Source organism: Enhydra lutris, unplaced genomic scaffold (assembly GCF_002288905.1).
Source record: "Enhydra lutris kenyoni isolate GAN:26980312 unplaced genomic scaffold, ASM228890v2 scaffoldscaffold8, whole genome shotgun sequence".
NCBI lineage: Eukaryota > Metazoa > Chordata > Mammalia > Carnivora > Mustelidae > Enhydra > Enhydra lutris.
Window position 1 is genome coordinate 38,292,519 of NW_019154092.1, and position 26,799 is coordinate 38,319,317.

General features: G+C 46.4%; 1 protein-coding gene across 1 annotated transcript in view; it reads left to right on the forward strand.

Moving 5' to 3' along the window:
- LOC111142556 (SET binding protein 1) overlaps positions 1-26,799 on the forward strand; it is a 352,841-nt gene that overhangs the window by 247,964 nt on the left and 78,078 nt on the right. The window contains exon 3 of the mRNA XM_022495825.1: positions 362-3,821. Within this exon, the coding sequence (XP_022351533.1) occupies positions 362-3,821 (3,460 nt within the window). The remainder of the gene's footprint in view (positions 1-361; positions 3,822-26,799) is intronic.

The window sequence follows — 26,799 nt, forward strand, 5'->3', positions numbered from 1 at the left end:
ACAGGTTTCAGCTCTTGCGTGCATCTAGTCCGGCACTGGCCTAAGTGACATGCGGGGCCTGTTCTCTGTCTAAACAGCTCTTACTCCAAGATTGCATTCGACCAGGATCGGTAAAAGTTCCTGTTGGGGGGGTGAAGGGGCGGGGGGGGTGAAGACAGCGACTAAAGCATCCTTATTAACGTTCCGAATGAGTGCCACCTGTTTTTACTTCTGCAAATGAGAAAACCTCCAGAAGCATTCTGGAATTATAGATAGCTGTTTCCAACTTTCAAATAAGTAAGCCTCTTGACGTTGAATTTTAAATGGCTCTGACATGCTCATCTTTGTCTCTCTCTCTCTCCTTCCCCCGCCCCGCCCTTAGGCTTACGAGCGGCCACAGAAACACTCAAGTCTCCACTATGACCCAGGCCTCCCACAGGACGTCACCAGTGACACCTTAAAACCAAAGCACCAGCAAAAAAGCAGCAGCCAGAACCACATGGACTGGTCCACCAACTCTGACAGTGGACCCGCCACTCAGAATTGCTTCATCAGTCCAGAGTCTGGCAGAGAAACTGCAAGCACCAGCAAGATGCCCGCTCTTGAGCCCGTGGCTTCCTTTGCGAAGGCTCAGGGTAAGAAAGGCAGTGCAGGGAGCACGTGGAGCCAGCTGTCCACCAGCAGCAAAGATCTGCTCTTGGGAGGTGTGGTCCCATCCCCAGGTAGCCACGGCTCGCCAGCCCCGCCCAGCAGCTCTGGCGAGTGCAGCGGGCTGCAGCCCTTGGTAGATCAGGATGGAGGAGTCACAAAGGAGCCCCCAGAACCACCTGCTACAGGCAGCAAGAAAAAGTCCAGTAAAAAAGATGTGATAAGTCAAACCATACCCAACCCAGACCTGGACTGGGTCAAGAATGCCCAGAAGGCATTTGACAATACGGAAGGGAAAAGGGAAGGCTACCCTGCAGACAATGCCCACGAGGCATCACCAGCCAGGCAGAACTTGAGTTCTGTCAGTAATCCTGAAAATGACTCAAGCCATGTCCGGATTACTATCCCTATCAAGGCACCCTGTCTAGATCCAACCAGCCATAAGAGGAAAAAGAGACAGTCCATCAAAGCGGTGGTGGAAAAGATCAAGCCGGAGAAAGCCCTGGCTTCCGGAATCACCATGAGCAGTGAAGTGGTTAACAGGATACTTGCCAACACTGAGGGAAATAAGAAAGATCCCCGGGTCCCTAAATTGAGTAAAATGATAGAGAACGAGTCCCCCTCAGCTGGCCTTGAAGCGGGCGGCAGTGCCGAGAAAGTCATGCCTGGAGGCGTGACCAAGCAGCGAAAGCCCCCCATGATCATGACGCCTCCAACGTGCACAGACCACTCTCCCTCCAGAAAGCTGCCAGAAATCCAGCATCCCAAATTTGCTGCGAAACGGAGGTGGACGTGCAGCAAACCAAAGCCCACCAGTATGCTCCGGGAGGCAGTCATGGCCACGTCCGATAAACTGATGGTGGAACCACCGTCCGCCTACCCCATCACCCCGTCCAGCCCTCTGTACACCAACACAGACAGTCTTACTGTGATCACGCCCGTCAAGAAGAAGCGGGGGCGGCCGAAGAAGCAGCCTTTGCTCACGGTGGAGACGATTCACGAGGGGACTTCTACCAGTCCGGTCAGTCCCATCAGCCGGGAGTTCCCCGGCACGAAGAAAAGAAAGAGACGACGCAGCTTAGCTAAGTTGGCCCAGCTGGTGCCAGGAGAGGACAAGCCCATGAGCGAGATGAAATTTCACAAAAAAGTTGGAAAGCTTGGGGTACTGGATAAGAAGACCATCAAGACCATCAACAAGATGAAAACACTCAAAAGGAAAAATATCTTGAACCAGATCTTATCCTGCTCCAGCAACATTGCTCTGAAGGCCAAAGCTCCCCCGGAGACCAGCCCGGGGGCGGCGGCCATCGAGAGCAAATTGGGCAAACAGATCAATGTCAGCAAGAGGGGAACCATCTACATCGGCAAGAAGCGGGGCAGGAAGCCAAGAGCAGAGCTGCCACCCCCATCCGAGGAACCCAAAACAGCCATCAAGCACCCTAGGCCTGTTTCTAGCCAGCCGGACGTTCCAGCCGTGCCTTCCAACTTTCAGTCACTTGTGGCGTCTTCACCAGCAGCTATGCACCCACTTTCGACGCAGTTGGGTGGGTCCAATGGCAACCTGAGCCCCGCCAGCACCGAAACCAATTTTTCAGAGTTGAAAACTATGCCAAATCTCCAGCCCATCAGTGCTCTTCCAACCAAAACCCAGAAGGGAATCCACAGTGGAGCCTGGAAGCTGTCCCCGCCCAGGCTGATGGCCAACTCGCCTTCCCACCTTTGCGAGATCGGGTCACTCAAGGAAATCACCCTGTCCCCTGTGAGTGAGTCGCACAGCGAGGAGACGATCCCGAGCGACAGTGGCATCGGGACGGACAACAACAGCACGTCTGACCAAGCGGAGAAGAGTTCGGAATCCCGACGGAGGTACTCCTTTGATTTCTGCTCCCTGGACAACCCGGAGACCCTTCCGTCTGACACCAGCACGAAGACCCGGCACGGCCACCGGCAGAAGCATCTCATGGTGGACAACTTTCTGGCCCACGAGAGCCTCAAGAAGCCAAAGCACAAGAGGAAACGGAAAAGCCTGCAGAACCGTGACGACCTGCAGTTTCTGGCGGACCTGGAGGAGCTCGTCACCAAGTTCCAGGTGTTCAGGATCTCCCACCGGACTTACACCTTCTACCACGAGAATCCGTACCCCAGCATTTTCCGGATTAATTTTGATCACTACTACCCGGTGCCATATATCCAGTATGACCCCTTGCTCTATCTTCGCAGGACCTCAGACCTGAAGTCCAAGAAGAAGCGTGGTAGGCCCGCAAAAACCAATGACACCATGACAAAGGTGCCTTTTTTACAAGGGTTCAGCTACCCTATTCCCAGTGGAAGTTACTATGCACCCTATGGAATGCCTTACACATCAATGCCTATGATGAACCTGGGTTATTACAGTCAGTACCCAGCTCCCTTGTACCTCTCGCACACGCTCGGAGCCGCGTCCCCGTTCATGAGGCCGACGGTGCCACCTCCTCAGTTCCACACGAGCTCCCACGTGAAGATGTCTGGGACAGCGAAGCATAAAGCGAAGCACGGAGTCCACCTGCAGGGGCCTGTCGGCATGGGCCTCGGGGACAGGCAGCCAGCCCTGAACCCTCCCAAGGCGGGCGGCGCGGGGTTGGCCAGCGGTCGGCTCCACAAGAGAAAACACAAACACAAGCATAAGCACAAGGAAGACCGGATCCTGGGGACCCATGACAACCTGAGCGGTCTCTTCGCGGGCAAAGCCACGGGCTTCTCCAGCCACATCCTGAGCGAGCGGCTGGGCGGTGCGGACAAGGAGCTCCCGTTGGTGGGCGAGAAGAATAAGCCGAAAGAGAAGCAGAAGCACCAGCACAGTGAAGCCGGCCACAAAGCTTCCAAGAACAACTTTGAGGTGGACACCCTGTCTACACTGTCACTTTCCGATGCCCAGCATTGGACCCAGGCCAAGGACAAAGGCGACTTGGGCGGCGAGCCTGTGGACTCATGCCCAAAAAGGTACTCCGGCAGCGGTGGCGATGGCAGCGGCACCAGACCCGAGAGCCTGGACGTGTTCAGTGACATGAACCCTTCAAATGACAAGTGGGACAGTGACATGAGCGGGAGTAAAAGGAGGAGCTACGAGGGCTTTGGGACATACAGGGAAAAGGACATCCAGGCCTTCAAGATGAATCGCAAGGAGAGAAGCTCCTACGAGTCTTCCCTGTCACCAGGTAAGGCCACGTTGCTCCACAGGCTTGGGCTTTCTTATCATTTAATCGCTGGCCTTTGCTCCTCCGGAGGCTGCCATCGCGGGCACATTGCATCCACCGATTTGCAGAGGGGTAGGAACCAAGTGAAAATGGGCATTCTTGCACATTTGATACATTTTTTATTCGGCATTTACAGTCTTTCCTCTGTCAGAGTCATTGTCTGGGAACCGTGGGCCCAGAGACACCCCCAGTAGCTACCTAGACGCCAACCACACCCACTACATTTATGCCTTTTATTAAAGATGCTGGTCTTAGGTCCTCATCTGATCTGACGGTGCAGTTTGCTAGCTGGGTAAAACCTCTGAAACTCATTCCAAAATGCCAACAAGATCCCAAGAACGTCAAAGCTGGGTAGGAGTACTATCGCATCCTTCTGGCATGCCACCTCCAGAAGTCTCACATCCCAGAGGGAGAAGTCTCCAGCAGAGCCACTGGAACCTACTGACCAGTGAAGCCTCCAGCATAGCTAATGAGGGAGCCATCGCTCCAGGCTCTATTGTCCTGTCTTTGTCTGTGGGCATTTGCTAAGCTGCCCTGGACAGACCCCCAGAGTGAAGCCCTGGCTCATGATTTCCCTGCAGGAAGGGGAGGGAGCCTGGCCGAAGGGTGCTACACGCCTCCTGTCCCCCATGGGAACCTTACTGCTGTGTCTCTTGACATGTCTGCTGGGAATGGGATTTTGCCCACTGATCTCTAAACTTGAAGCACTGGTTGCTACTAGAAAGAGCTCATTCCTTGTCAGTTGCTGGCAGGATTTCTTGCTAACTTTCCCGCCCACACAGACCTTCCTTGCCACCGAAGCCTGACACTTCTGCCTAAGTATCCCTTGGTCCCTGTCCACACATCACGTAAGTGAAAGAATCTTAGAGAACAGACCAGTTGTTCATGAGGAAAAGAGCAGACGCTCCTTTCCTAGGAGCTGCAGAAGCTAAAAGGATTGCTCATGCTACCTGCTACCCCCGGATAATACAAAGCATTCCGGCCACAGCCTGGTTTTAAAGACGAATCATCGCTGGTTCACCCGTCTCTTCTCTTGGTGATGTGCACCCTTTGCTCGCCATCTTCCTTCCAGGGGAGTCCACCATTAGTGAGGGTGAGGGCAGTGTATTCATGAGGAATTAGAGTCATTTTTCTAGGCCAGCAGACTTCAGAAGAAATATGATTATGAGTTAGAAAGCACTTAAGGATTGCCCCAAACTGCCGCTAGCCTGTGAGTTGCTATAGTGGTTGATGTTCTCCTTGGCTAATGAAGAGATCAATTAGCAGTGATGTTTCCTGTGGAAGGTGATAAATGTTCCACACTTCAGGTTTGCCCAGAGAGGGTGTTCTTACCCGGGTATCCCTGTTTCTCGTCATCAGACTTTGTTGAAGGGACTTGTTTGCTATGCAAAGCCCAAGTTAAGCCCCCCTGGACAGGAGTGACCAGATTAAACTTTTAGGCGAGAAAAGCTGTTGCTTTCTCATCCAGTGTAGTGACCTTAAAGCTTGGGTCCAAAACCAGCCATGCACAGAGGGTCTTCTTACTTTTTGTACTTTCTTGGCACTATTTAGCAAAAAAAAAGAATGGTGGCATGTTATTGCTAAGAACCTAGAAGCAAGGATCCTAACTTACCAGACCTGAGAAGCGAGATCTCAGAAGCTGAAACCTCTATCCATTGTTGCTGGTCAGGTTTCTTGGCAGTCTTACCGAGATTTTCTCTGTGGTTGGACTGGATTTCTGGGTGCTGGTTCACTTCACGAGAGTTCCCAGCTAGAGATCCCTCTCTGAGCCCTGTGCGCCGTCTTGGAAGGTGCCCGCCCTCTAACCATACAGCTCTCTCGGGGTTGGCGCTCCTATGGTGGCCATTGCTTTCTTCAAAATTCCCCTTCTTCTCCCCATCTTCTTAACAGTTCTTCATCTGGCCATATCAGGAGGAAAGAAACAGGCATCGTGACAGTTGTGAGTCCTAAAAAAAAAGGTGGATTCAACCTAAGAATTGGGTACGAGGCCTAACTCTGTTATATGAGCCCTCAGCATTGGTGTTCTGTTTCTTTGTGGAAATGTCTACCACCTGTAACCGACAGGATTAGGCCAGACCTCTTTGTATAGTATGTTTCAGTTCTTAAAACCATTTTACATCCTTTCTTCATAACACTTACCCTACAATCTTAGAAGAGAGAGGTATTTCCATTCCTGTTTTACACACCGGGACACTGAGGCTCAGAGATCAAGTGACCTGCTCAGGTTTAGAAAGCCATGGCTTCGGATGGTAACAAGCCCGGGCTTTGGCCACCACACTGCAATTGACCGCATGCCACCCAGTAGCTGCGCCAAGTCTAGAACACACAGGTCCTGGTCCTTGGCCCGGTGCTCGTACATCCCACCATAGCCCTTCCTCTCAGATACCCAACCATTCTCCATTTACAAGCCTCTCCCTAAGGCAGCTGCACAGTGATGATGTGATGATTGCAGAGAGAGTAATTAAGGAAAGATGACATCCCTTTATTCAATTCCCAACCAGTGTAAAAGGACCCCTTAAGGCCCAACTTTTTCTAGCCATCCCCCTGGAAACATCAACATGGACAGGCTTCCGTCTGTGTTCTTACTGCCCTGCGCTTCTTGCAGTTATTTTCGCCACTGCTTTGTGCCTACCTCTGTGTTACAGGAGTTAATTCTCTCTTCGACATTTTAATGACTCATAGTCGTTGGTAGCTTCTGTGTCTATATGACTTGTGTCTGTTGTCCCTGCACATCTTGTTGGATATCTTTCTGGAGCAGATCAGATTCTGAATCGGTCACCTCCCTTCCAAGCTTTGGCCTCTCCTCGCCTCTATTCTAAATGTTCCCTCTATTTCTGATACGCTCCAGAGAGCACCAAATCCCATTCAAAGGTGTGAGGCTGAAGGTCTGAGAGACCTTCCAGAGACTTTACCTCAGTTAAGGTGTCGCTTCCATGAATGATACTGAGGGTCCTGCTTGGAAAAAAAAGCATAATTTCCTCCCAGCTTCTCAGAGCTTCTCTCCCTCCGTCTCTTTCCTTCTCCATTCTGGATTCACTCCCTTAGCATCCCAGTGTCCTTTTTCACAGGAGCTAGTCGTCTCTGAAATAGATACAACTTATATAGAGATGTCACCCTTTAGCCCGTTGAGGACCAGATTTAGGAGCTAAGTCAGGGGAGGACTTTGAGCATTCCCTGAGATCAGAGCTGATGGAAGCCATTACCGTTATGGAGACAGAAATTAGAGCCCTCATTTAGCGGCACGCTCCATTTCTTCTTTCCTGCTTGGAAAAGCATCCATTCTCCAAGCCCTCTGCCCTGCAGACAGATGCACTGTCTTGTTAGGCTGCTTACAACACACCTAGAGCTTAGAAGTCACAAAGGCTCTTTACCATTTTTCTGCGTTTTACTCCTTTTGCTTTGTTTGTTTGTTTCAGAAGGCAGTGGCTCTTCTGACCTATTTTCTAAATGGATACCATCTGCTAAATCTCCATTTATAAAAATGCTTGCCTGGCACCAAATAATGATAACTAGTGGGAAGGTGCCATCCACAGACTCCCAAAGTTGGAAGAAGCCTGATGGGCCCTCATGTGCTCCTCTCTCTCACCAGGCATCACCACCTCTCGTAGCCTAACAGGCTGCAGGGTCCCCGAAGAGCAAACCTGTCTAAGTTTAACAACACATAGTTAGAACGATGCCATGTGCTCTCAAAGCCAACTTCTTAGCTGGTGGAAGGGGTCTCTAGTGTGAGTGATGTTCTTCCTGTTCAGACCACAGAATAATTTTTGCATACTTTGACCTCATATTTAGACATCTTAACCATTGCTGTCCAGGTTCCCATCAGATGTTGGAGAAACACTGTAAAGAGTCAATTTACCTATGTTACCTCTTAGTCCAATGCTGTTATGAGTCAAGGTAGCCATCCCGGGTCCCCAGATATCAATTACTTTCCTCATGACGAATGGATGCTGAGAATGAATCCTTAGCTCACCTGTCCGATATCAGAATCCTGCCATGCATGCAGGTGGCTGGATTTCCTTGAGCCTGGATGACTCTCTACCCCTCCTTGTGGCTTCTGTCTTGCCCTTTGCCAGCTCCTCTTATCGGCACCGTGGGGCATTTTGGGAGGCAGTCTCTGTTGTCACTCATAGGCAGGAAATGGATGCCCAAGCCAAAAAAAAACACAAAACCCTCCTTCAAGCAAGCATCCAGATGAGGGAATTAACCACATAGATGAGATGACATGAAAACTATACAAAAGGAAATAAATAAAATCTTAAAAAAACCCAACTATACAAAAGAAAATGTGCGGAGAACATTTTCTACAAATGGAAGAGAAGGAAGAAGACTCAAGGGAGGAGAAAGTTAAGGCCAGGAAAAAAATAGTGAAAAATAAAAAGCTGATGAAGTGTAGTCTGTTTAATCTTAATCCAAGTTGAATTCTGGGTCATTCTGTGGGAGGAAATGAGAGATAAATTAGCTAATGGCTGCTGTGTGGTTTAACAGGATGATGAGCACCTGGCCTGGTCTTGTCTCCCACACTAACCAGCTGGAAGACCTCTTCATCTTTCTCACCCTCTGTTTTCCCAGGTGAGACTCTGGTAGGAAAAGCTCTGACCAGACCTGACAGTCTCAGATTCTCAAAGTCTCAAGTTTACACAAGGCTGTGTTTGAGCACAAACACACGCACACATGCACGTGCACATGCAGATTGGACACGTAGGAAGAAAACGCTCAAGTTATTGGCCAAATTGGCCGATTAATTAGCTGTGCAATGAGATTTCACAACAGATCCCTCTGGTCCACATATTAAATTCTGTGACTCACCCCATTCATCTTTGGCTCCAGCCACTTCATCCAGCCATTTGATGTCACCTTTCAGAAAAGATGGCACTCTCCCTACCTGGCCCCCGCCGACCAATTAGCTCACTCCTTGTGTATGCGGCAGCCACAGTCATCACCTTAGCAAAAAGGGTAGAGCATGCATGCGACCCCCTGCGTGGGAACAGATAGAGCAGGCTTGCCTTTGTATTTAGACTCCAAAGTAAAAGAATCGTAACAATGTAGCAGACACATCTCATTTTGCTGATGAGCACACTGAGCCTTAAGAAGGTCAAGTGACTCATGCAATGATACATATCTAATTGGTAAAAGAGCTCAGACCTGGAAGCTAACAGCAGGGAGAGGAGAAGGCAGAGAGAGAGAGAGAGAGAGAGAGAATAAAAGAAGAAAAAAAAAAAACTAGAAAGGTGAGTTGTGGGAGAGATGTTAAGCTATATGTTTTCTTTTGCTGTGAGCTGTTGTAAAAGGTAAGCATCTATTGGACAATAATTTGGTTTCCAGGCTGTCTCTGGGGACCCATGTTTGGGACTGGAAACAATCTTTGTGGGCTCTGATGGAAGTCATTTTTTTTCCTTTCCTGTCTTAACAATTGCACATACTTATTTTATTGGGCCTCCCAAGGTTCCTCCTAAGGTTTTCTCTTGGAAACCGGGAATTAATCAAATTAAATGTTGTGACCCATAACTTTCTGGCAATGAAAGAAAAAAAATCTTAGACTCCCAGCATCTCTTTTTCCACATTAAAATCAGAAATCAAGCCATTCTGCCTTTGGAGCAAGAAATCCCCAGGCCATTTATCTTCCCACAGTTGGCAAACGTTCCGCTGTCCTGTTGGAAGTTTTTATTTATACCTTTGTGGCTGTGGGGAAGTATGCAGATTCAGGTGTGGGTGCAGAGAACTTACAGTTTCGACAGACTTGGCTTTGATACAGCATGGAGCCTTTCTCAAGAAGGCTAAAGAAATCAATAAAGCACGCTTTAAAGATTGGCAGACCAGTGGGCAGAGGTGAGGATGGTGTCTTTGGAAGGACCCTCCAGCAACCCATCTCTTTCACTCTACAAATTAACAAGGGATGGGAATGAATACCTGCTAGGATTATAGCACAGGCTCGTGCCGATATTTTGCTCAGTGCAGACTGGCTGAAGCTAAGGGCAGGCGGTGATAAAGACAAGGGAAGATGTAAAATGGATTTCTTTGGTCACACACACACAAACACACACACATGGCTTGATGCAGTCCTTGGGGAGAAATTCAAGGATTAGTAACTGGATGCTTTTGCCCTCAAGGAGATTACAATCCTGAAGTCTCTCCTATTAATGCAGAGGAGGAAACCAGATGGAACTAATGCTACAAGGCAGATGGTAAGGGCCATCTGAGAGCCTTAGAAGAAGTGCTGGGGCTGCCCGGGGCGGGGGGGTGGGGAGGACCGGTGTGTGTGTGTGAGCCATCTCCATGTTTTCCTTGGGAGTAGAGAGGTGGAATCAAAGATGCTTTTTTTTTTCAGTGTTCCAAACTTCATTGTTTATGCACCAGGTGCTTCTTTGAAGTAGCTGCCATTTGAGATGGATCTTGAAGAATGGAGGAGGCTTTTGGAGATGGGAGGTGGTAGGGACGTGAGGGGTGGCACAGTGTAGAAAGGAAACCATGTAAACAAAGGTATTTAAGTAGAAGTACCCAAGAGCCACTTGAGAAATAGGGCTTATTCCGGACTTATCGAGGTTAGGATCTGCAGCTGGGGATCATGACAGAGAAGCTCAGAAGACAATGTTGTCCTCATGAGTTAGAGGGGTTTTGCCCCATACCACGAGGCTTGTGCTTATGGTATGGGACTTCTGCTTCATCAAGGCAGTGGGAAATCATTTTTAAAATGGACAAAATCATGGGGTGCCTGGGTGGCTCAGTGGGTTAAAGCCTCTGCCTTCGGCTCAGGTCATGATCCCAGAGTCTGGGATCGAGCCCCACATTGGGCTCTCTGCTCAGCAGGGAGCCTGCTTCCCCCTCTCTCTCTCTGCCTGCCTCTCTGCCTACTTGTGATCTCTCTCTGTCCCCCCCCCAAAAAAATATCTTAAAATAGGCAAAATCATGAAATGACCAAATTATACTTTGTCTTTCTTTCCTGATCCCACTTTCCCCCCTCCCCAGTCAGGGTTGGGTGAACTTTGCACTCTTCATACAGTATTCTAATTAGCCATTCTTGTTTGGGTTGTACCCACCACCCTGCGTTTCCTTCCCCAGCCTAGCACCCACATTATAAGTGCCTAAAGACTTCATTACTCAGGTACTCAAGCAAAAAATAATAATGAGTCATTCTTGATTCATCTCTTTCCCTCTCTAGCTAAAGTCAAAGATGATTCCAATATGTTAGCCCCAGATAACTGTAGCCTCTGAACAGAATTACAGAAATCGGGAAGGAGTCTGGTTGGTGTACAAGGAAATGAATTGTGAAGGCAACAGTTGACAGTTCTATACAGAGCAAGAGAGATAATTACAGGGAATAAAGAAAAGAGGGTGGAGGGGAGGGACCCTGTGGCCCACCTTAAAGAGAGAAGCAGAATAAGAAGAGATTGGGAAAGATGCAGAGAATAAATGTTGGAAGTGTTGGAAGAAAACCAGGGAGTCAAGGAAGAGTGAATTAAGAAGAATGGGGGTGGCCACCAGGACCAGAAGCTGCAGAGTTTATGGGCGATGAGAATATGTATGAACAGATTCGTGACCCCAAAGCAACAGAAAAACTAAGTATTACTTATTTAGTGCCCCGTATGGTTAAGTCTTGGTGGGCTGTGTGCCAAATCCAGGTGAGAAGGAGTTAACAAAGGGTGATGAGAAAATGGGGCTCCAGGTGAAACTTTGCTGTGGTTCTAGCCATGCTCCAGCCTCCAAGGACTCTTTATGTCTTAGGTCAGCCTTCGGTGGGAGGTGGCACAGCCAATCTTAGTAGGTTGTAAGTCTAATGTCCCCCATTGGTGGGAGCCTGAAAATAATGCCTGAACCTTTTACGCTGTGTTGTTCTGCCTTCCTATGAAGTCCATGCATAGAAAAGATAAAGACTATAGTACTTGAAAAGAGGTAAGAGGGTCTAGGCCAGCTCCCCCTTCTCTGCCCCACAGACACACAGGCACTTAATTTCTGATCATGGTAATATCTATTTGAAAACTCCTCCCTGTGGGACTGGGGTGGAGGGGGTACTTGTTGGCTGTGCTCCCGAGAACGTGTGGAAGAACAGTCCTGCTAACCCCAGGTTCTGATAAATGAATCTTTTATTGACCATTTACTATGTGCAAAGTATTACAGAGTAAAGCCCAACTGTTGCTCTTCCAGAGTCTTCACTACTTTATAGAATGAAATATATATGATGCTTCATAAAAAGCCTATATGCTCAAAAATGATGTGAGCTCTTCACTTACTTAATATATACCACAGAGCCAGGGACGGTGCGAGAGACCAGAAGAGAAGAAAAAAGCAAGGAAGGGCTCCTCCTTCCCTCAGTTCCTTATACTATACTGAAAAGAGGCTAATTGGGCGTACCTAAAACAACCAGGGAGTACATGCAGACCAAATTTCATCCATGCTAACGCAGTGGCCAGCAGTGGGGGCTCTAGGGATCCAGGGCCAGGAAAGATAATCATGTTCAAAAGGCAAAATCCTAGAGCTGGACCTTGGGGAGAGTGGGAGCGTGGTGATGAGTGTGGCCTCAGGCAGTACACGAAAGGCTCCTGCCTAAACTGAAGGTAGCAGTTGGGTGGGGAAGGGTTTTTAAGAGGCACAGCTGCCATTGGGGATGTGGGACTGCGTCGTGGAGGCAGGGGGGGACACACTGACATGCAAGGGTGCTCAGCATGACGGACATTGAGCTTGGTGCCAGGTGCCGGGCGAAATAATGAAGTCTCAGGAAACATTACTATCCTCAAAGACCTTGCAAAGCTCTCAGGAGACAAGAGATGGATAGATACACATCTTCAAGGCAATTAGACAAGTGAAAGTCCATACATTTCATCACTAGAAATAAAAACCCATTCTACAGGAAGAAAGGATCCATAAAGTAACGTTCAGAATAGTGAGTTGCACATTGTAAAAGCAAGTCGGTGTTGGGGTTTGCCCCATGCCATAAGGATTCAGAGCAAGTCGGAGGCATTAGGAGGGGCTCGGTCGGGTAGAGCGAGCGTGTCCCTTAGGCAGCCGCTGCCATGGTTTTTACACTCTTCCTTCCGTGAAGGGGCTGGGGAGACTGGGAAGGTGGGCAGTGAGTCCATGCAGAGATGGGGCTCCCCTCGGGGCTCCCCTCGTTGATGGAGGATCTAAGGACACAGAGAGATGAAAAGCTTTCCCCGAGGCTGCATGCCCATCATCCTTACATCTGAACAGGGTGCTCTGCTCTTCAAAGTGCATTTCCTTACTTTTATTTGATCTTCTGAGCCCACTGAGGTTTGCAGATAGATGTTGTGCTTCCCCTTGACAGGCAAGGAAATCAAAACCCAGAGGGTGAAAGTCTGTCCAAAGTCACTGAGCCAGTCTTGCACAGAAAGAGTGCTGGGCCCCTGGTCCTGATTTTGCTCATCAACTCCCTTTTTCTACCAGATTTTCTATGTCTTTGACAAGGTCAGTAATATGACTCAGCTTCTGAGTTATCCTTAAAATACTCTTGCCAGTGGATTAAATGGGGGAGCCCAGAATAAAGCACTAGCAATTTGGTGTCGGCTAAAATTAGTTTTTTATATAGGAGGAGCTCTTTGGAGCCAGGATCAGCCAAGCCCAGGGAGTGAGGCTGGTTCTGTGTTCAGAGCCCAGGCAATAGATTCCCCAGATGGAGCATGGATACCCCTGAAATTCACAAAGGACGCACAAAGGAGGAACAAGAATGTTCTTCTTCACTAAATCACGAAACGCTTAACATTTTTTAAAAGATTTTATTTATTTGAGAGAGAGCGAGAAAACACAGGAGAGGTCAGAGGGAGAAGCAGACTCCCTGCTGAGCAGGGAGCCCACGTGGGACTCAATCCCAGGACTCCAGGTTCATGACCTGAGCCATAGACAATTGCTTAACCAACTGAGCCACCCAGGCACCCAACATTTTGTTGTTCTAAAGAAAAGTTTTACACAGCTTAAGGGACTTTACACAACTCCTAGTAAACATACAGAAACTTTCATCTTGAGAGTGATATATGCTAAAGATGAAAACAGAGTGGAACAAGTCATTAAGGAAACCATGGGTGTGGGGCTGTATCTCAGAAGTTTGGGAAACTGATAGACAAGAGACCTTATCCCCTTTCTAATGTCCATGAGAACTTGAGATGTGGGCTGAAAGAACCGTTGTCCTAAACCAGTTTTTCATGTCTTGTATCCCAAGACCAGGAGGCCAAAAGGGTTCTCTTACAGAATATACGTTTTGTACTGTTAGTTGTATTTTGCTTCATATATTTACTCTGATCACACAATTAAAAAAGTATCAAGTGGCTAAAATATATAAGACATACTACTGGGCAGTGTTATGACTATATATACAGAGCGGATACCTTGTCGTCCTCTGGTAGAGATGTCATAGTCCTAGAAGTCTGTGTTAGCGTGTCTTCTACGAAATAATGATCCCCTTTCGTGCTAGGTACTGTTTTTCTCTTTTGAGGTCCCAACAACAACAATAAAAATGGATTCCCCATGCACAGAATAAAGCAAATGAGCATTTGGAAAAACATTTATTATTTCTTTCATTAAGGAAAAACAGATAGTTCTTAGTGTAGAAAATGTGGAAAATTTAGGAAACCGTGTATAAGAAAAAATGAAATCACCTATAATCCAATGAAATAACCATTATGCTAATGTAGCTGCAGGGGTCTCAGCTAATGGTCACTGTTTGCCTGGCTTCCTTTCCTTTCTGTCCCCCTCCCCAGGAGAACCTAGAGAAAGTCAAACCCATGCTCCCCTCCGCCATTTTCTCTCCTCTTTCTCCACACTCCCCGCTGCCACTTTGGTCGCCTGGTCTTTTCAACTTCCTCTCAAGTACCTTCCCAGAATTGACCAACTTTTCCTTCTACATTCTATACCATTGCCCTGAGAGGGGATTATATATTTTTTTTAAATAAATGCAGCAGCAATTGGGCATGGAAACCACCCAGAATTCCACACTGTCTTATTTAAGATCTCCACAAGAATCCAAGTGCCAGGACAACAACCGGGAAGGGGACAAATTAGTCACGGCTGAAAATGATTGCCAAAATGTTTTCCCAAGAATCGCTGAGTGTTGAGTGTTTCTTCTCAGATCCGACTCTGACCAGGACGTGGGGGTGGGATGCGATAAGTTTTCCAGAGCTTGAGACCCACAGCTCCACACCGCAGTGCAGAATGCAGCCAATGGTGTGGGTTATGAATACCATGCCCACTGTGCCAGCAGATACACACAGAATAGGCCCCGTTGTCAGTGCTCTAATTGGTCAGTTTTGCTGTCATTCATACTGTGAGTATTTAAAGGGAAGGAGTCAGTTATTATAGGTTTAGGACCCAAAGGCCTACCTCATACTTGTTTATTTTCCTTCCTTGTATACCTACGATTTTCCTAAGGTGAGATTTGCTGTAAATCCAATTTTGTTTTCTCTTCAATTCCTCCTCAACCAGGAAGTCAGCATCTCCCTGTGCTATAAGCTGGGCATCGGGCAAAAGAGAAGACAACATCTTCCAGGAGATTTCTGAAGTCTTCATGGATACTGCAAATAAAATTTTCTTTTATCAAATAAAGTAGCTAAAAGAACTTTTCTCATGGACTTTTCCTCCATTATTTTTCTAGGTCCAGTTGATATTAGTTATAATAGAGGAAAATCTGTCCCAGTGGTCTTCAAGAGGAGAATCTTGTTTCTGGGTTTCTCCTCCTGTTACTGGGGAGGGTTCTGAGCAATGCCTCCTCCCAGGAAGTCCACCAGCACAGCCGGTCAATGCCACCTGCGTGGGGAAGTTACTCAGACCCCAGAAATTCACGTGGGCTGACTGTCCTTCCACAAGGTCAGAGTTGCACCCTCTTGGTCCCTAGTGCTGCTCCTCTACTTCGTTTTTCATTTTGTTGATCCTTTTGGCAATAATCAACTCAGAGCAAAAATCTAATTGCATCTATCTTCCCCTTAAGGCTCTAAGTAAATAAATATATTAATTATTGAAATAGAAAAAGAAGAATGGAGTCGTTTTTCATGAAAGATCTAGAAAGGCAGCCATAGGTAAATGAATAATTGATGCCAGATGTAGAAATAAAAATTCCTATGGCACGAAATCCCAAATTCTTTATCTGACTTCAAAGTGCCTACATTACCTACTGTCACTGCCTCACCTTGTCTCCTGATCATTTTCGGCTTATTCCCTTGGCTGTGAGTTCTGCTAAATCTCCTCCTTATCCTACAGAAAATACTGTAATTAACCCTTCATCCAAATCTTCAACCACCACATTGCCTCCCTCACACAGAACATCCTCTTCTTTTCCATCTGGCTTCTGAGCTTACCTAGTCATTTTCTTAGCCATTCTAGCATCTCTCTAATATAACCCTGAAGTCTTTACTTTATTTCAGGGTTATATTGTGGCTCTCCTATGCCACCTCAGAAGAACCAAAAAACAGAAAAACAAAACAAAACAAAAACAAAAAACAAAAAAAACCTCTCAGGAGTTAAGGGCTCTCAGATGTAGATTTGGATGCTAAATCCCCCACTTACTGGTCGTGTGACCTTGGACAATGTAGCCTTTTTGATCTTCCTTTTCCTCGTCTGAAAAACGAGGCTATTAATACCCACCTGGCAGAGTTTTCTGAGAGTCAAATAAAAGCAGAATATACCCGGGAGCATCCAACACACTGCTTACTACGCGATTGTTAATAATGTTCATTTCCTTTCACTTCCACTTTGGATAATATATTCAAGCACAGAAAATACAACCCCGCAGATTGCGATAGAAGTCTTCTTTAAACAGCAGGCTTTCCCTCCCAATTATGCTCTTACTGGGATCAGTTAAATCCCTTTCTGAACACACATACACACACACACAGAGGGCAGACATCAGCCGGACCACTGTTGTATTTGATGACAAAGATAAGGTGTCAGGATTATACAGTTATGGTGAATAAGTAACAAAACACACATTTCACCCAAAGTTCTCTTGAAAGGGGTGCCAATTTCAATCCTCTGGCATTTGGTCCTGTCACAGCAAGAGTTTGTTAGCGCTATTCAGCAGCACCTGTTTTGTAGACCAATTTATCTACTAACCCCAGACATAAAAATGCAATGAGAGAGAGCGGGAGATTTGTATTTGTCTTCTATTGTTGCTGTAACAATTTATCACAAATGTAGCAGGTTGAAACAACACAGATGTATTATCTCACAGTTTCTGCAGGCTGTTGGTCCCAGGGGGCTCAGCGGTGTCCTCTGCTTAAGAGTCTCATGGGGCTGAAATCTAGGGGTGGGCAGGGCTGTGTTCCTTACTGAAGGTTCTAGGGTAGGATCCGCTTCCATCTCATTCAAGGAACCCATTCAGTTCCTTGTCCTTTTAGGACCATGATCCCTGCTGGCTGTTTCCAGGGCTGGTCTTTGCTTCTAGAAGCTACCCGCATCCCTTAGACCTTTCTGTCAGCAGAGAGTCCAATCTCTCTGACTTTCCCTTTTCTCTCATCTCTCTGAGCCCCAAACATTGCTTCTCCCTCCATGCCCCAGGCCTATGGCATCCCGCCGTTCCCCGAGCACAGTCACCAAATGCTTCCAGACCTTCTGCCTTCACTCGTGCTCTTTCTTTCTCCCGGGACACCCTCCCGAGGGGAAGACACTCACATGTGTTTTGTGACTGATTACCTATGTTATTTGTAGACTTCTCTTTGTGATCTGGTAGATGAAGTTCTACCTCGTATGTAATTTTGGAAATGCAATTTTTAAAAAGTCCATTATCCAACCTCACATTGCTAAGCTGAATGGCAAAGAAGTCAGAAGGGAGACCGTTCATTTTTAGGCTGGAGTAGCTCATGCAATGCTTCTCCAAGGAGGTGTTCCCCTACCAGGGCCTGGAAGAAATGGTTGGATTGAGAAGATGAGAAGCAGAGAGGAACAACTTGGGGAGAAATATGAATAAATGTGTAGTATTCATCGAAAAACAAATGTCACGTTCAGTCATTACATACATATTTTAAAACTTTGGGGAATATAAAAATGAACAAGGTAAGGCTCCTTTATTCATCAAGTTTATAGTCTTCTAGTTGATGCAGATCAGGGAGGGGAAAAAAAGCAAATGAAATAAATAAATCACAAAACATGGTAAGTTTAGCAAGAACTGGCAAGACCAGCGGGTCCTGGTCAACTTGATGGGCTAGCCATAGGGACGGCTGGCGAGGACAGCTGTCTGGGGAGGTGTGGCTTTATCAGAGTTCTGCTTGCCTTGTGCTAGGTTTCAATTGGATGCCACCAGCAAGAGGGGACGTCCAGGATCAAAGAAATGGCATGGCGGTGCCTTGTGCAGATTAGTCTGGCCATGATGTGGCTGACCTTGATCATTTAAGTAGGTTCAGACCATCTTGCAATTCTGTGATATGTCTGAGTAGCTTAACAAACCCTTTCACATAAGCAGGTGACGGTGGCTTTCCCCGCTAATCCCTGCTGGCATGATTGAGTCATAATGACTTGCTCTTTGCTCTTGCCCCAGTGGGCTAACCAGCAGCCAGAACCTCTGTGTGTAATCCAGGCGTGGCTCGCCCGCCTGGAGGAGGTGGCTCAGAATGTGTATTCAATCAGATCATTTCTCACTCTTAATTTCTTTTCACAGTTCCCAATCTGTGTTTTATTCCATGTGAAAAGGAAAATAACTCTCCCGCTTGGATTTCTTGCTGACATTTCTCTTTGGTGGAGGTCAAGTGTGTGTGTGTGTGTGTGTGTGTGTGTGTGTGTGTGTGCACGCGTGCGCACGTGTGTGTGTGTGTTAGGGGCGGGTTTGTCCTGAATGCTTTCTATGCCTCATAGTACAGCTCTGTGGCATTTTCATAAAATACCAACCACCAAAATTCTAGTAATCATAAAAACATGTGCTTTCTCCTTATATCCACTGAAATTCTTTCTCTCATTAAAAAAAAAAAAGTTCAGAAATTAAATTAGAAAGCTAAACTTGATATCTTTAAATTCTTTTGGTTTCAAGAAGGAAAAAAAAGCTACAGTTATTCTGATTTCTCTTCAGCTGAATGTTACTCCTGAATGGGAAAAATTGTACAAAAAGTCTGAAGAATTGCGACTCCGATATGAGGGGAGGATTTGTATTTCCTTGCTATTAAATGAGAAGAAGAAGCAGCCCATAGTTATGTCTAATCTTCAGGAATGCAGTGCCCTGTCCAACCCACAAACTATTGGCAGTATCAGAACGCAACACAAAATGTTCTTTTAAGCTTTTCTACCCCTCTCCCAAACCTTTCCTGTGAAGTTGTAAATCTCAGCATTTAAAGACTCTTTTATTCAAATAAAGTATGGACATCAGGTTGGGCCCTTTGGCGTCCTTTCTGCTGGCTGCGTGCTGGAGAGATGGTCCCAAGAAAAGCAGGCATTCTTAGCTGGCCGGGGCCTGGGTTTGACTTTACTTGTGAAATCCCATTTGTCTGTCCTTTACCCGGTACCTGCTCTGGGAAGCTGTGATTTACTAGCTCTGTGCCCAGAGGAAGTCTTGCCCAAGCCCTCATAACATCCTCTTGATTGTTTAGAAAATGAAATTGCTCTGAAGGTAGCCCGCCACCCCCTGCCCGCCCACCGCGTGCAGTCCCTCATCTTCTGGTTATAGCTGGCCTCCTGATTTGTCTGCACAACACTCCCTTCAGCATCATCGCGACGGGCAGATCTGTGTGTCCTCAGGTGTAGCTGTACCTGGAGGAATCCAGAACAATGTCCATTCGGGTTCAGATAGGCAAGTAGATGCTCTGAAGCTGCCACTGCCTTGAGTCAGAGAATCCAATTCTCCACGTCTGGTTCTTTCGCCCTTTGGGATGGTGACTTCGAGCTTGCAGAGTACGTTTCTGCCCTTTTTCTCCCTGATCGTCACAGCCTCCTTTGCTGAGAACTCCTGTTATGTCCTCAAGGAACAGGCTCAGTGGATTTGCTTAGGAACTCAGGCCAAACGGTGACAGGCACCTTCTGACTGAGAGCGGTGGGCTATCATTGGAAGGAACTAGAAAAAGAAAGGCTGGCCAAAATGAGAACTCTGCCTCTGATTGCACAGGTTCAGACAGGGATAATAATGGATTCCAGCTCGTAGCATATGTCTGCTTATAAAGTTGTCGCATAGTGTCTGACTCGGAAAAAATGCAATAAGTATTGGTGCTTATAATTATTGTTATTATGAGCACATATTATGCACTTATGGTATGCCATATTTTGTATGCAGCAATTCCACTTGGCTTTCAATCACAGAATGTATCACTGTTGGTATAATTTCAAATAACCGTAATTGTTTTTAAGCAAATATGTATTACGCATCTACTTTGCATCAGAGACTCTTAATATGCAAAGGCCCAAATGACCCAGTCACTTCTCTTCAGGGGTCTCTATTCTGAGAGAGAGAGAGAGAGAAAGAGAGATGCACATGGAGACAGAGAAGGAAGCTGGGATATTGTGAATGCTGAGATGGTATGTGCCCAGGGTTCAGCGGGGGCAAATGAAGATAGTTGTCAGTACTTCCTGGAGGGCAGAAAAGGAAGCTCTGAGGGTCAGGTGGCTGGGGAGAGAGGAAGGGCAGATCCAAGCATTGGCACAGCAGTGAGAATGAAGACTGGTATTGTGACGCAGCCTGCCTTGTTAGGGATGGGAGGGTTCTGGGGTGGCTGCCCCTGGATTGAGAGGGGAGGGGAGGCCAGAGGCGATCTGGAGAGGCAGGCAAAGAGGAGGGACTGCTCCGTGAAGCAGAGGGCTTTGGACTCTTGATGCTGTACCTTGGGATGCCATCAAAGATTTTAGAGTGGTAGGGGTGCAGGGTAGGGCGATTGGTATTCCCAGAGTTGTACTTTAGAACATGCTTTTCAAAACTGTGTGTGTTCGAGGCACACAGGACTGTGGAAGCATGGAGAGCGAGGTTGGAAGATGGAGGTGTCTAGATTTCTTCACCTTGTATACCTTGGTGCTTTCACTACATAAAAGGCTTTGAGGTTTTAAATGAAGGGCCAGAGAGGTTCTCCGCTGATTCAGATCTGGTACACCACTCTGCGTGACTGACGTGGCCTGGTGAGCCCAGCCCAGGTGAGGTGATTAGATCTACCAGAGCCTGGTCGAACAAAACCTAACTGAGCAACAAATACATAGACGAGGGGAAGGGGTAGGACCTGGTCTTTTTAAAATAAAATAAAGGGGCGCCTGGGTGGCTCAGTGGGTTAAAGCCTCTGCCCTCGGCTCGGGTCATGATCCCAGGGTCCTGGGATCGAGCCCCGCATCGGGCTCTCTGCTCGGCAGGGAGCCTGCTTCCTCCTCTCTCTCTGCCTGCCTCTCTGCCTACTTGTGATCTCTGTCTGTTGAACAAATAAATTTTTTTTTAAAAATCTGATTTGACCAATACACGTTTAGTAACTTCCATGTGTGTGGCCCCGTTATCGGTGCCACAAGGTGTATTAAAATCGGTAAGGGGCACAGAGATAGAACTGGAAGTCTTCAGATCCAAAGAGAGAGGCTCTCTTCCATTCAAATATTTGAATTTCTCTGAGCTTAAGAGCCCTTCTGTACTAAAGAAGAAATCCATCACTAAGAACCTGTCGACACTTCACCTGTGGGGACTGTTCATTTACCATTTACAACAGAGACGGATTTTAGACTCGGTTCTACTATCTTGTCAATTGATTGCCTTCCATGAAAATAACTTCACTTTTAAATACCATTTACAGTTTTTCCTCGTGTTAGCTATCCAATCATTTAATAAATGCATTAACCATTAAGTTACTAAAACTTTGCTTGTGGAAGATGCGCTTGCGACCGTATGATATCCTAAACTAATCCTTGGCAGTGACCAGCAGCCCAAGAAATCATCAGAAGTATTCTGTGGAAAACTAGTTGGATTATCAAATAAGTTTATTAAATACCAAAATAGACAAAAATATATAATTATCTACAACACAACATCTCATAACTTTTAACATACTTACGGGCAATGTGAATCCATCCATAGAGGAAAAATCACTTTTTCCCAATGTAGCTGACTGTACAACTCTTATTTTTCCAAATCTATCCACTCATATATCAAGGAATACTAACATTCTACAGAGATAGTTTGGAAAATGCTAATCTAGTTAAATGACCTAAGATTAAAAATGGTGGAATCAAAACTCAGAGGGTCAAGCATTGTGGCTGAGATGAAGCAGTAGTAGCCAAGCTGGGACCAGAACACAGGTATACAGATGCCAAGCCTGATCCCCTTCCACGTTCCCTCTGCCTTGAGGAATTACTCCCCAACCTTTATTGCCACCTTCAGTAGACTGGGTGTGGGTATCAGTCAGCACTGAAACCAGCTTTGGGAGAGGAACATGTGTATATATACATATATTTACACATACGTACCCACCAGAGCTCCTCGGGGCATCAGGGCTCCTTTCACGCAGCCCCAGGAAGTTCAGTGGAGCAGGAAGCAGGTGCAGGGAACAGCAGACCACAGCCACAGTGGGTGTGGAGGTCCCTTGTTTGCGGTCCGCATTAACCTTGGGTTGTTGCAAAGGCCAAAGCTTGGCTCGCATTTGAGATCTGAAGCTCTGACATTCAGGAAGCTCCAAAGCAAATGAACCTGAGTGAGTAAATAATTAAACCATCCCCCCCTCCATGCACACACACACACACACACACAAAGCCAGTACTGAAGAAAAAAAAAAATGTTAGTGATCTGGTGTAAACTCCAGAAAGCCAGTCTGCAGGGAAATAATCTGGCCTGTACCTGCCTCTCTGTGCCTAGTCTGGGCACCAGAACGCATCCAGAAGGACACTGGTGAGCCATCCCATGTGTGGGGGCTAAGAATGTTGAGACAGGGCCACGTCCCCCCAGCTAAGATGTACTGCACGGGAGAAGTAGGGAAATGACCCGTCGTCACTGTGATGAGTAGATGTTAGGGGACCCCAGCTCTGTCCCTCACCAGCTGAGTGGTCTGGGCATGTCGGGCCCTCCCCTGTACTTCATGTCCTGTCGCTTACATCCACAATACATGTGTGATGCTACACTGCGTCCGAGATGTGCTGTGGTCTGAGCAGTGGCCTCACGTAAGATGCTGAAAACAGAGCTTACCGTAGAGCAAGTGCTCAAAAAGGACTTCTGTGTTTATTGTTATTGTTGTTGTTGTTATTTTGTTGTTGTTTTATTCTGGGGCCCACAGACCCTGAGGTTAAAAGAGAAAATATGGCCTTTGGAATCACAATACCTACAGCCTCCACGTACAGAACAGACTCCCAACGCCGTAACTTACTGCCTCTGAGACCAAAGCATAAGACTTAACCTCTCTGTGCCTCAGTGTTCTTATCTGTAAGATGGGGGGGCATGGGGGGGAATGGCGTCTCTGCTGGGACTTACTGTCAGGATTAAAAGAGCTGATGTGCATGAAGAATGAATGAGAGCTTCTACAGGTAGCTCTTCTTATCTCTGAGGTTTGTCCTATCTCAAACCCTGAAATGATCCCTCAGCCTTCACTGTGGGGCCAACTCAGGGCATGGAAAGGCTCCCGTGACCATCACGTGAAATGGTTCTAAAATTGTTCCCCCAAGCAGGTACTAGAAAAGAAAAGAAGGTGTCCCATCGGATTTTCCGATCCCAGCCAGGTAGAAAGAACCCACAGAAATATCTTTTGGACATGTTCCGGTCTATTTTGGTTGGAAATAGAAAAAGAAATAGAGGAAGTGTGTGTACACGACTGATATTTTGGGGAAAGAAAAAGCGGGACGGGGGTGGAGGGGGAAGGACAGCAGATAAGTTTAATCTAAGTTTGGTTAGAAGCTCTGGCCAGTGTTCAATCAAGAATGAGCACCAGCCAGAAAAACTCGCGGCAGCTGGCAAATGTCCCAAATCATTCCGCAGGAGGAGGACCCACGGGTGGGGAAGCGCTGCCTGATAGATGGATTGGATCGTGAATAAAATGCGGCCTTCCAGGCACTAGCCTTTGAATTACCCTGATATGTTGATTTAATTCAGATCCTTGATGTTTCCTGAACATTGACTTTTTAACTTTAATTGTCTTCTGATTTATTAGTAGATAGCTGTGCTTTTTATGTTTCCCTCGTAGAAGTTTAAACCTGGCTTCCCAGAAAGATCCTAGAACCTGGGGCAGAGCTTAGGGCCGCGGAGCTCAATTCACAGGGGCCCGTCGGGCCTGTACAGGCTAGTGCCCCTGACGCTTTAGCTCAGTGCCCCCCCCCCCAGCTAAGAGGGGGACTGTCCAAGGGAGCCACTTACGGCCGCTGCCAACAAGAAGCAACAGAGATGACCTGGAAAAATCTTCCCCAGGTCCCAGAGGACAGTCTGCAAACACTGAAAAGCTCAGTGGCATGGTACACCTTTCTGCATATACTCTCCCTGTTCTTGAGCCTGTTATTAACTACACAGCATCAAAAAAACCTCCCATATCCCTAAAATCGATCCCCCCTCCCACCACAGCCAGGGCTGTACTCTACCCCTGGGCCAACACTAGTTTGGAAAGAGCCAGGGACAAAATAGCTCCATTATTCCTGCCCTTGCAGAGGAAACTGACAGTCACAATTGATGACATAAAACACTGAGACAGGCTCATATTTTAAGAGTGTCGATACAAACTTCACCCTCAGAGGTCCTGATTTCAAGAGGCACCAGATCAACGTTTATTGCAAGCCGGCTTCTTTTCTGTTCCCACTGCAGGAGGGGGCAAGAGAAAAACCAGAAGCTGGGCTTTCTAACAGGGGGTCCGCCTCTGCAGAGAAAACAATGTCATTTTATCTTATGTCTTGTAGTGATAATAATCGTGAAGCCCAAAAATCCCAAAGCCCAAAAGGATGAGTGTTAGGAATCTAATCCTTGTATCTTAACACCATTCCATATTTACAGGGTTCTTATGGGGTTCATATTTACAGTGCCCTTCACCTCTTTTATCTGCCCTGATCTTTATAATATCCCACTGAGATGGGTGGGGCTAAACATGATTAACCCCATTGAATAGATGAGACAAAATTTCAAAGGAGAACCATTCTTGAAGGTCAAAACAGAAAGCTGTCTTGATGTCCTTCTGAACAAAGTGGACAACACAAAGGCTCTCATGAATGTAGGTGGATATGTCGCGATGCATGTTTACCAAGCCCCGTTGGGTCCCACGTGCCACCCATGACGGCACCCAGTGAATTAGAGCTGCTGGTTGACATTTGTCTAAAGCTCTAGGATGCGGTGCCATTTGACATTTTTCATAAAATATCCCATCATTATCCCAAATCTCTTGATAATAGGCACGTGAGCCCAGTTGTTTGTTTGTTTTTTTTAATTTATTGGCATGCAACTTTGTGTTAGTTTAAGGTGTACAACAGAATGATTTCATGTATGTAGGTATTGCAAAATGATTCCCACGGTAAGATTAGCTATTTTCCATCATCTCATTTAACTACAGACTTTTTTTTTCTTATGCTGAGAAGTTTTAAAATCTACTCTCTTAGCAACTTTCAAATATGTAATACAGGGCTAATAACTGTGGTCACCATGCTATATGTTACATCCCCCAAAACTATCCCAATTTTATAGGTGAGGGTAATGAGCCTCGAGAAATGAATAATTTGTCTAAGGTCAGGTATATAATAGGTAGTTGAACCCAAATCTGTCCAGCTTCAGAGTTAGTGCTTTTCCTCACCTGCCAAGGTGCTGATTTGAACAACTCATTTGTTCCACAATTTTTGATGCAGGTGCCTGTGAGGCCCCCCCCCCCAAGGTGGGCTTTTCCTTTCAACTCTGGTCTCCTGATCTGGAAGTTGAGCACAGAGCAGGGCTGGGTTCCCATCTGGTGAACATGACCTCAACTACTCCATGAAGCAATGGGCATTCTGGCCTTAGAGAGCCAACTGAGATCTGACTTTGCCTCCCACTGCAATCCAAGAAGTCAATTCTACTCTGTTCGGTATTTTTCTATTTGGAACTCTATTCCTGGAAACTGCCTGTTTTAACTTTATCCCCGAGGCTTTCATATTTGTTTGGCCCTTTGTTCTAGGATGACTTCAAAGGAGTTGCCTTACTTTCATCAAATACAGCATACTATTGGCAGTGACCATTAGAAGTTTAACTCAGCCTGAGGCTCAGTGCACAATCTTGAAACAAAATGGCAGTCAGTGAAAATTTCTGAATACCGTTATCTTTATAATTTCAAAGATAATTTGGTAAAGTTTGGTCCATGGAGATGATCACAAAGCCAGATGATTCCACTATATATATACTGGGGTGATTTTTTTGTATGTATGTTGAGCAAATCTGAAATTTTGCACTGTATTGACAGAGCTGGTGGTTTTGCGGTAAGAATTTAGGAAGAAAATGGTCCAGACCTGAGGGCTAGCAAATAATCTACACTAATATAAAAATCATCATGGGCTCTTATATTGAGAGGCTCTGAGAGAAACAAAACATGGTCTAGGTTCAAGAAAACTCAGTTGATAAAATTTAATTTCCTTATTTTTCTTAACATCATATATATAATATATATTCTTAGTACCATATATATATATATATATATATATATATATATACAAAACACCATATATAGATTCTTTTTTTTTTAAGATTTTTTTATTTATTTATTTGACAGAGAGAGATCACAAGTAGACGGAGAGGCAGGCAGAGAGAGAGAGAGAGAGAGAGAGAGAGAGAGAGAGGGAAGCAGGCTCCCTGCTGAGCAGAGAGCCCGATGCGGGACTCGATCCCAGGACCCTGAGATCATGACCTGAGCCGAAGGCAGCGGCCACCCAGGCGCCCCACCATATATAGATTCTTAATAGTATATATATATATATGTATATATATATATATACACACACATACATACATACTGGCAGGGAGATAATATGAGACCATCTTGTTTCTCCATGACTGATCTTTATTTAATAAATTGGTAAATATAGGAGTTCCTTCCTGGCAACTAAATCCATATTTCTGAAAACCTCTGTAGATGCTAATTTGGAAGTAAGG